This window comes from Hemitrygon akajei, chromosome 27 (assembly GCF_048418815.1).
Source record: "Hemitrygon akajei chromosome 27, sHemAka1.3, whole genome shotgun sequence".
NCBI classification, from domain to species: domain Eukaryota; kingdom Metazoa; phylum Chordata; class Chondrichthyes; order Myliobatiformes; family Dasyatidae; genus Hemitrygon; species Hemitrygon akajei.
The window spans coordinates 30,370,126-30,380,278 of record NC_133150.1 but is presented as its reverse complement, the minus strand read 5'-3'; the positions used below and the strand labels follow the sequence as shown (position 1 = coordinate 30,380,278).

Below are 10,153 nucleotides of genomic sequence, written 5' to 3'. Positions count from 1 at the left end.
CCTAACCTATAACTAACTCCCACCATGCATTATTTGCATGGTCCCTAATGGCTTCATAGCAAACAGGTATGGGCAATTAATACTTATTTCCAAGATTGGATGGCACTGTGATACACTTATACAGCTGCTACCTCACAGGTCCAGTAATTGGGATTTAATCATGATTTTGAAATGAAAATTTGGAAATTAGAACAGCCTGTCACTAGTTAAGTGCAGTATGTATGTGATATAACACTCCTCCACTCCATCCTCATGGCTGACAGCCGCTACTCACAGCGTGGTAAAGACAATGTATTTTCATTATTCATTAATTACCTGTATCACTCATGGGAAATCAATGAAATATAATTTTGGTCTTTCCTTTACCCCTTGAATTATATTACAGAAGGAAACAGTTTTCAGTATTAGCATATAACCATGATTTCTGTGGTCTCAGAACAGCAAGAAGAGTGGTGAGATAATGTGTCAGAAATTGTGCACAACTCTACTGTCATTTTGCCTAGGTGCTTTTCTCACACACTCATTGCTGATTGAGAGGTGCAGAGTAACAAAGGGTGAGATTGAGAAAGTTAACACAATCTGCCATTTGTTTTCTTTCCTCCTCTTTCACCATTCTTCTTTCTTTTCCGCTAATGAAGGACACAGTTCCGCTAATGAATTATAACGACCTTCCAAAGATGTATTGTTAGGGTTTGTTAAATTGTGGGCATGGAATGTTGGTGTTGGAAATGTAGCGACACTTGTGGGCTGCCTCCAGCTGATTCAATTTGACACAAATGAGGCATTTCACCGTGTTTTGATGTACATGTGAAAGATAAAGAAAACTTTTAAAAATATAATGTCAGTATGATAAGACCTCCAGTAGGGATGAGTGAGAATCTTTATGTAGAAGGTGATTAGATTGTGGAATTTGCTGCCACACAGAGTATTTGAGATAATTATCATACAGGTGTTTGCAGAGAAGCTAAATTATGGAGAAAAGAATGAAAGGATGGAAAGGTCTATTAAAACCTAAAAATTAGCACAGACCAGATGGCCAGCCTCCGGTTGCTAGTATAAAATAAACATAGAATTCTCTACCTTCTGGTAATTTCTCCCTCCCCCTTCCTTCTTCTTCCATTCCTACTCTGGCCCTGCTTTTATTACTTCTATTCTCCTCACCAGCTTATCATCACCATCTGGTACCTGTCCTCCTTCCCTTTCTCCCAAAGTCCACTCTCCTGTCCTATCAGATCCCTTCTTCAGCCCCTTACCTTTTCCATCTATCACCTCGCATCTTCTCACATCCCCCCACGTACCTTTCTCCTGGTTTCACCTATCACCGCACCTTCCCCTTGCCCAAGCTTCTTATTCTAGATTCCTCTCCCTTCACTTCCAGTCCCAATGAAGGCATGAAATGACTGTTTATTCCATTCCACTGATGTTGCTGAACCTGCTGAGCTCCCCCAGCATTTTATATGCGTTACTCATAATTTGACTAAGCATGTTTTAATTTTTGAGTTAAATGATAACTTACTAACTTAACTATCCAACCATTCAATCCCCCTCCCCAACACACACCTTTTACTACCAGTACTCAAGAGGTGAAAGTGGGACACACCTACAAGGAGTGCTATTGTTAGAAAACAGCATCCATCATCAAGGACCCCCACCATCTAGGCCATGTTCTCTTCTCACTGCTGCCATTAGGAAGGCGGTACAGGATCCTCAAATCCCACACCACCAGGTCCAGGAACAGTTAATAACCCTCTACCATCAGGCTCTTGAACCAGAGTGGATAACTTCACTCAGCCCAACACCAAACTGATTCCACAACCGAATAGACTCACTTTTAAGGACTCTACACTCATTTTCTTGATAATTATTACTTATTTATAATTGCATTTTTTTCTTTTTCTTTTTGCACAGTTTGTTGTCTTTTGCACACTGGTTGTCCAACTCAGTCATTGATTCTATTGTGTTTCTTTCTATTTATTATGAATACCTGCAAGAAAGTGAATCTCACGCTTGCATAGGGTCATATGCAAGTTTGATAATAAACTTAATTTGAACTTGTGAACTTTGAACCGAATAATCTAACTGAGTTATGTTGATCAATGGCACCATCTTCTGGCTGAAGAGTCATATTAATTTTTCAGAGTTCTGTGTTCACTGTTACTAACATGGGAATTGAACAACTTTCAGTTCCTGCATACATACATAGTCAAATGAAGAAATTTGCAAGTTTTCTTCATATATGCTCTGCTCTCCCAGAAACTGAGTAATGTTTTTCTCACCGAGAGATTTGTCAATACTTGTAACAGCATGAAGTTGTTCTATTAGCTAATATAAACACACTAAGAGACACAAACTCTAGTTTATTGGTTAATGTTATATGCCTTAGTGTCTTCTCCAAGGCTCGTTACCTTGTCATGCTGGAGAGGCTTGTGAGTTCCTGAGATCCTGAGAATGATGCTGCCTGGAGCTCAGCTCCTGGCGGGAAGTTCAAGGTGGAGTTTTCAAAAAAAGAGCGATCCAACCAAGACCTCCATACATGAGCTGTCGGAAGATGATGACTCATCACAACAGTAGTGAAGGCAGATGAGGGCTGCGGCAATGAAGTCATCTTGCACTCCATGCCACTGGACTCGGGCCCTAATCTGTCAAGTACCACGTGATGGCTGCCTGTGCATCAACCTCTCTACGCTAAATAGGTGTTCTCCATTAAGGGCATAGCTTCTTGGGAGAACATCATACTGAACTTGACTGTTTGCACTACAACGCGTGTCAAACAACCTTTTTGGCATTGAAAATTTACATTTATATGCGTGAAGTCCTATTCCTTCCAATTTACAAAATTGGAATTTACAAAATACCTTACTTTCTGTCTTTCTTTGATCTCTTTCAAACCAAATTTATTTGCTTCATTTCATTTTGCCTTCGGTGCCTGAGTTGAGATTGGGGTGAATCAACTATGTGCCATTTCCTGGATCAGATCGTGCTTTGTTCATTGAAGATCCTTCAGTGCAGTTGCATTCCTGGCCGTATTCCCTGTGAGTATCCAGTTACACTAACACAGACTTGGTCAGTGCTCAAACGGGAGACCAGCAGGAAACAATATCTAGTACTTTCACCTTCTGGGTAACAAATAGTCCATTCAGCAGACTGAATTCATATCTCAAATAGAAACTCCACCATGCTTTAAAAAAACTGATTATGCTGTTACTTGCTTCATTTGTGTATCATGTGTTCATAAAGGTCACTGGGCTCTTTGGCGAGGTGGTGTGAACGATCTCCAGTGAAAGGCACCCAGAAGTTCCATGACCAGACGAAAGGTTAATGCTTGATACTGTTCATTCAGCACTGACAATAAACTCTGGTTCTATGCCTCTGCAGAAATCTCAAATTGTATTTCTTACACTTAATATAACATGATTTTCCTCTGGAGAATGCTTCTGGGAATAACATTTGGGCTGATTCCTTATATTGCAAATGGGGTGATAAATTGAAATTAATAGACAGACACAGTAGGAGGTAACATCCTGACTTTAGCACAATCAGGAAACTGTGGTCAACTTACCATTGATATTATCTATATTACAATGCAAGTTTTTGCTATAAGTAGCATAAACATATCACCCAAGAACCAGTGAAACTGGGCCATAAGGCAGAAAGTAATTGATTTTGTTCTATTAAAATATTTTCTTTAAATTACTCAATTTTAGAAATTCTATATTTATATGTTGATGTTTCCAACAAATATATACTTATCAAAGATGGGGACTGCATTGCACATATGCTGCCAACTTGGTAAACAGCTTCTGGAAGACCCTGAAGGTTGACACAAATTACCTGGTCATCCGATAACTAACCAATCAGGAACGGTCTTTTAGGTTCAATGTTATTCCTTAAACAAATCACTGCTTTTGGAAGTCCTGTTGAATATTGGATTGGCCAGCAGCATAAGTACAGTTTGATTTTTTTCCACTTTTGATTGCTTGGTTTTATGAAGAAGTAACAAAGAAGGCAGATGAGGGCTGGGTGGTAGATGTAGTCTATATGGACTTTGGCTAAAACTTTGATAAGGTACTGTATTATATTCTGCTCTGGAGGGCGTGATTGAATGGGATTCATAGAGCACTACCTAACTGGCTACAGAATTTACTTGATGGTAGGAAGGAAAGTATGATGGTGGAAGGATGTTTTCCAGGTTGAAGACCTGTGCTGTGCCTAAGGATTATGTTCTGGGCCTATTTTTTTGTCACTTATATCTATGATATAAATGAGAATGTTAAAGACGTACTAAGTTTGCAGATTACATTGAAACAGGGAGATTCGTAGACAGTGAAGAAGGCTATCAAGAATTACAGTGTAACCTTGACCAAATGGGTGAGCTGTGAAACGGTGTATGGAGTTTAATTCAGATAAGTATGAAATATTTCATTTTGGTAGTTAGTTTATCACTGTCATATGTACCAAGATACTTCGAAAAGCTTCTGTTTTCATGCCATCCACAGATCATAAGTACGCTAAAATGATACAAAAAGAATGCAGAATACAGTGTTAGTTACAGATAAAGTGCAGTGCAGGCAAATGAATAAAATTCACAGACCTCATGAGACAGCAAGAGTTCTTCTTTATCATATAAGAGGTCTGTTCAATAGTCTTTTAACAGCAGGATAGAATCTGTCCTTGTGCCTCAGGGTATGTATCCTCATGCTTTTGTCCGTTAGTAGAGCAGAGTAAAATGATCAAGGTGAGAGTGGTCTTTGATTATGACGGCTGTTTTCTCGAGGCAGTGAAAAGAGGAGACAGGAGGGGTAGCTAGATTTTGAGATAGACTGGGCTCTGTCCACAGCTCTCTGCCATTTCTTGCAGCATTGTTCAGAGCAGTTGACATACCAAGCTATGATACATCGTGTGATACTTTCTACAGTGCATTTGTAAAAATTAGTGAAGGGCATCAGGAGCGTGCAATTTTCCTACACTTTTGATGATGTAGAAGAGTTGGTGTGCTTTCTTGGCTATATGGTTGGACGGGTTAAGTCAGAGATATTTATATGTAGGAATGTTTCCACCTTAGCACCATTGATACAGATGGGGCATGTATTCTGGCCCACTTCCAGAAGATAATGACCAGCTCTTTTGTTTTCCTGGCATTAAGGAAATGTTGTTGTCTTGACACCATGATTCCAGCATCATTACCTCCTGCCTTAGACTTGTCCCATCACAGTCTGAAATTTCGCCCACTGCAGTGAAAACTTCCAAATGGACTTACAGCAGAATCTGGCAACAGAGTCGCGCGTGTATAAGGAGTAAAGTAAGGACTCAGCCTTATGGGGTATCAGTGTTGAGAATAATATTGACAGAGGAGTTGCTGCCTATCCTTACTGACTGCAGTCTGTTGGTCTGGAAGACAAGGATTTGCAGAGGAGGTGGGGTCAGGGGTTGCCGAATCCAAGGTCAAAGAGTTTAGAGATGAGTTTGTGTGGAATTATCGTACTGAAGTTGGAGCTATAGTTAATATACCTGAGGGGCAACTTTTTGACATAGAGGGTGGTAAGTATGAACTGCCCGAGGAAGTGGCTGAGGGTAAAAGCAACAATATTTAAAAGACAAGCACATGGATAGGAAAAGTTTAGGGGGGTAAGGGCCAAACGTGGGCAAATAGGACTAGCATAGGTGAGCACCTTGTCTGGCATTGACAGGTTGAGCTTCGGGCCTGATTCTCTGCTGATTTACCGTATGACTAATTAGTGACTAGCTGTCCAGATGCTAGGGGAGATTCCAGGAATCATTATGACTAGACAGACCTGGCAGGACGAGGGATCCCAGAATAGCTTGAGGCTCTTTGCCAGAGAGTGAAGAAGGTCATCTGAGAACACAACGGGTTCTTGATCAACTGCATCAGTGGGCTGAGGAATGGCGGAAGGAGCTCATTTCAAATAAAATAAGGTGAACGAAGACGTACACAACAATTGTTCCAGACCAATGAGTGCAGGTACATCGTTGCTCGAAAGTAATGATTCTGTAGTCAGTGTGGCGAAGAAGATATTTGGCATGCCATTGATTTCATGCTGAGTACATAAATTGGGACATCATGTTGCAGCTATACATGACATTGGTAAATCTACATTTAGAGTACTGTGTACAATTCCAGTCAACTACGTTTGGAGAGGGCAAAAGTTTACAAGTTGGAGGGCTTTGGTTATAAGAAAAGGCTGGATAGGCTAGGGCTTCAATTTCTGGCATGTGGAAGGCTGAGGTTTGCCCTTGTAGAGGACAAAGGTTTAAGGTGAGAGTGGGAAGATTTAAAAGGGACCTGAGGGGCAAAGGTTTCAAACAAAAGGTGGTGAGTATATGGAATGAGCTGCCTGAAGACGTGGTGCAGGCAGATACAATTATGACATTTGTACAGTCACCTGGATAGAAGCAATTAGAAGGACGTGAGCCAAACACAGGCAAATAGGACGAGCGCAGTTAGAACATTGAACTTAGAACAGTTCAGCACAGTACAGGTTTTTGTGTAGACCTTCTAACGACTCAAAGGTCAGTCTGACCCTTCCCTCCCACATAGCCCTCCATCTTTCTATCACCAATGTGCTTATGTCAAAGTCTCTTAAATATCCCCAATGTATCTGCCTCTGCAACCACCCCTGGCAGCATGTTTTGCATACCCACCACTCTCTGTGTAAACAAACCTTACCTCCCTAGGCTTTCCTCAATGCCTTAAAATTATGCCCCATCACACGATCTATGTCCAACCTGCAAAAAGGTTTCCAGTTGTCTACTGGATCTATGCCACTTGTTATCTTGTACATCTCTATTGTCACCCCTTATCCTTCTTTGCACCAAAGAGAACTCCCCTAGCTTGTTCAACCTTTCCTCATAATTTCCTCACCAACCCAGCCAGTGTAGCACCCCTCTTAGGGAGAGTGTTTGCTCTATTCAATGGGCTTGAAGGTGCTATTGAATGGAGCCATGGAGGATAAGAGCAGACCATGGTGAGATGGTGGTAGAGCAAGCCCACCTCACGGATCCCTCCCCAGTGATGCCGTAACTCATAACGACGTCACAGAGTGGGGAGAGATGGTGCGACTCTCTCTAGTGTCCCTAACCGTGACATCACAAACACCATGTCTGGGGGTCTCCTCCCGCGTTGCCCCCTGTCACCCCCGTCCCGCCGCGCACTCAATCCAAAGCCCCAGCCTCAGCCCTGGAGGCGAACCAGCGGATCATGTGCTGAGGGCCAATGCCCTCGCCACGAGCCTCTGCCCAGTGGCTGGTGATCCTGGTGTTCCTGCTGGCGCCGCGGCTACCGGCCGAGAACCCCACCGAGTGCGGAGTCAGGCGGGTGGACAGCGGAGGAAGAGCCCCTCCGCCGGGTTTGGCCCAGACCCCTCAAGGGAGTTCGTGGCCCTGGCAGGTCAGCCTGGAGCTGGCGACCCAGAACAAGCACTTCTGCGGCGGGGCCGTCATCAGCGAGTACTGGGTGATCACGGCGGCCCACTGCTTCATCCCGCCCGTGCCGCAGAACCTGCGTGAGATCGTGGTGGTGAGCGGGCTGAACAACCAGATGAGTCCCGAGCAGTGGACGCGCTACACCAACCCGCACGACGTCATCATGCACGGAGAGTTCAACGAGCAGACGGGCGAGAACGACATCGCTCTGGTCAGGATGGGAGAGGGCATCAAGTTCGGCGAACACGTACTGCCCGCCTGCTTCCCTGACAGGGACACCTTCCTCAACAGCAACTGGTCCGCTTGCTACATTACGGGGTGGATGAAGTCCGGGGAGGAGACCTCAAACTTTCTCCAGGAAGTGCCTGTCACCTTCGTCGCCTTCAAAGACTGCAACGACACTATCTTCAGCGGCAAGCTCCAGCCGTCCATGATGTGCATGGACTTCAAGAAGGACCGAGAGCTTGCCTGTCACCTGGAGTCCGGCGGTCCGGTGGTTTGCAAGGCCTGGAACCGACAGCAGTTTTTCCAGATCGGGCTGGTGAGCTGGGCGAATGACTGTTCCCAGCGCTGGCCCGGAGTCTTCACCATGACCATGTCATACCTGAACTGGATTGAAGAAGTCACTGCCCGTTATGGGAAGATGTTTGACTTCAGGCAGTACAGAGCGAATAATGCTACCCGGCAGTCGAGAATGAGTTGGAAAAACAGAAACAGAGGGGGTGTGATATTCCAGCCTCTGGAGAACCGCACAACGGTCTACAGACCCTGCCGTCCTCCATCCTTGACATGCACAGATAGAGCGACCCCAGCCACCCTTGCCAAGGCAACGTCCGGGAGCGTCCGCTGCTCTTCAGTAATTGGGATGGCAATTGGCCATATCCGCTCATTCATGCTCACTGTGCTGGCGATGTCAGGGCTCCACAGACGCTGAACAGCTCCTGGCGGCGTTCAACCCGGATAGATTTGCGATTATATCCAAACCTGACTGATGGATCCATGAATAATAATTCGTTTTTTTCTGATTAGATTTGAATATTAAATATTTATCGGAATGGAAAAGAACATTTGCACATAGTACTGGACTTCTTTTTTTCTTTTTTTGAAGCTAAATATGAGCTAGAATTGAGGGAGTGTTAAAGTCAGCATCCATTTAGGAAGATGAAGTAATTTGATTGACAGTCAAGTTTTCTCAGTGAATGATGAAGAGTTAGTTGGACTGAGAGGCTTCCTTCAGGAATATGCATTAGCAGGAAACTGGACATACCAGTGGGAGATGCAATGACATATCAGAATCAGGTTTAATATCAACAGCAATTTGTTAACTTAGTGGCAACAGTACAATGCAACACATGATAAATATAGAAAAAATAAATAAATGAATTATAGTAAGTATATATGTGTATTAAATAGTTAAAATAGTGCGAAAACACTATGACCATGTCATATCTGAACTGGATTGAAGTAAAAAAGTGAGGTAGTGTTCATGGGTTCAATGTCCATTTTGAAATCAGATGGCAGAGGGGAAGAAGCTGTTCCTGAATCACTGAGTGTGTGGCTTCAGGCTTCTGTACCCCCTTCCTGATGGTAACAGTGAGAAAAGAGCATGTCCTGGGTGGTGGGGGTCCTTAATGAATGATGCTGCCTTTCTGAGGCACCACTCCTTGAAGATGTCTTGGATATTCCGGAGGCTAGTACCCAAGATGGAGCTGACTAATTTTACACATAATGAAATCTTTAAGGATATATCCAACCAGAGCTGCTAATCTTATGCTGCTATATAAAGGCTAAAATTAATAATTACATATAAAGATTACAATTAATAATGGCTTCATAGGTCTGTTAGCAAAACAGGATTTATGCAATGAAGAACATAAGTGGACATGTAGTGTAGATCTAGCACAGGGAACAGGGAGTGTGTGTTTTGAACACACAGTGATAGTATACATTGATGTTCCCTAAGATTGATACTATGGCCACTCCTTTTCTTACAAACATAAGAAACAGGAACAGGGGTAGGACATCTGGCTCATCAAGCCTGCTCCACCATTCTATAATATCAAGGTTGACCTGGCAGTGGACTGTCATTGATAGATATTATCAACTTGTAACTGGGCACAATTTCTAAATTTGAAAATTTGCGGATGACATTGAACTTTGGAAGAGGAGCAGACAGTGATGACAATAGCAATAGTTTCACATGCAAACATATAAATTAGAATCAGGGCAAGGTCACGACCTCTCAAGCCTGCATTGCCACTTAATAAAGTAGCAGGTGGCATGACTGTAATCCCACAAGGACATGGGCTGGTAGAATTAGCAAACATGAGGAGTTTGGCACAGACTTGTGAAATGAATGATTTTGGAAGAATGAGGAGAGGCAATCCAATGAAAAAGGTACAGTTCAAAATGGAATACAGGAACAGAGACTGCTGGCATTATGTGAACATAAAGATTTGAAGGTGGCAGGACAAGTTAAGAGAGTGGATGAAAATATACAAAATATCTTAGGCTCTATGAATAGAAATTACAGTTTGGTTATAGCTGCAGTTCTGGGCACTACAATCTGTGCCTTTGAAAGAGTTCAATAGCAATTTATCACAATAGTTTTAGGGTAAAGGAATTCAGTTAAATGGAGAAGCTAGGATTGCTCACTTTCAGGCAGGAATCATTTAATGGAGATTTGAAATGGCACAGTAGCATAATGGTTTCC

At 43.0% G+C, this 10,153-nt stretch overlaps 1 protein-coding gene across 1 annotated transcript; it reads left to right on the top strand.

The window, feature by feature from the left end:
* Nucleotides 1–7,231: 7,231 nt before the first annotated feature.
* Nucleotides 7,232–8,429, top strand: LOC140716997 (serine protease 27-like). The gene has a single exon (XM_073030192.1). The coding sequence runs from the start codon at nt 7,232–7,234 to the stop codon at nt 8,372–8,374; it is 1,143 nt and encodes a 380-aa protein (XP_072886293.1). The 3' UTR covers nt 8,375–8,429.
* The last annotated feature ends 1,724 nt before the right edge of the window (nt 8,430–10,153 follow it).

What these genes read in the sequence shown, in the direction of transcription:
- LOC140716997 (XM_073030192.1), top strand. Translation starts at nt 7,232, where the DNA reads ATGCCCTCGCCACGAGCCTCTGCCCAGTGGCTGGTGATCCTGGTGTTC.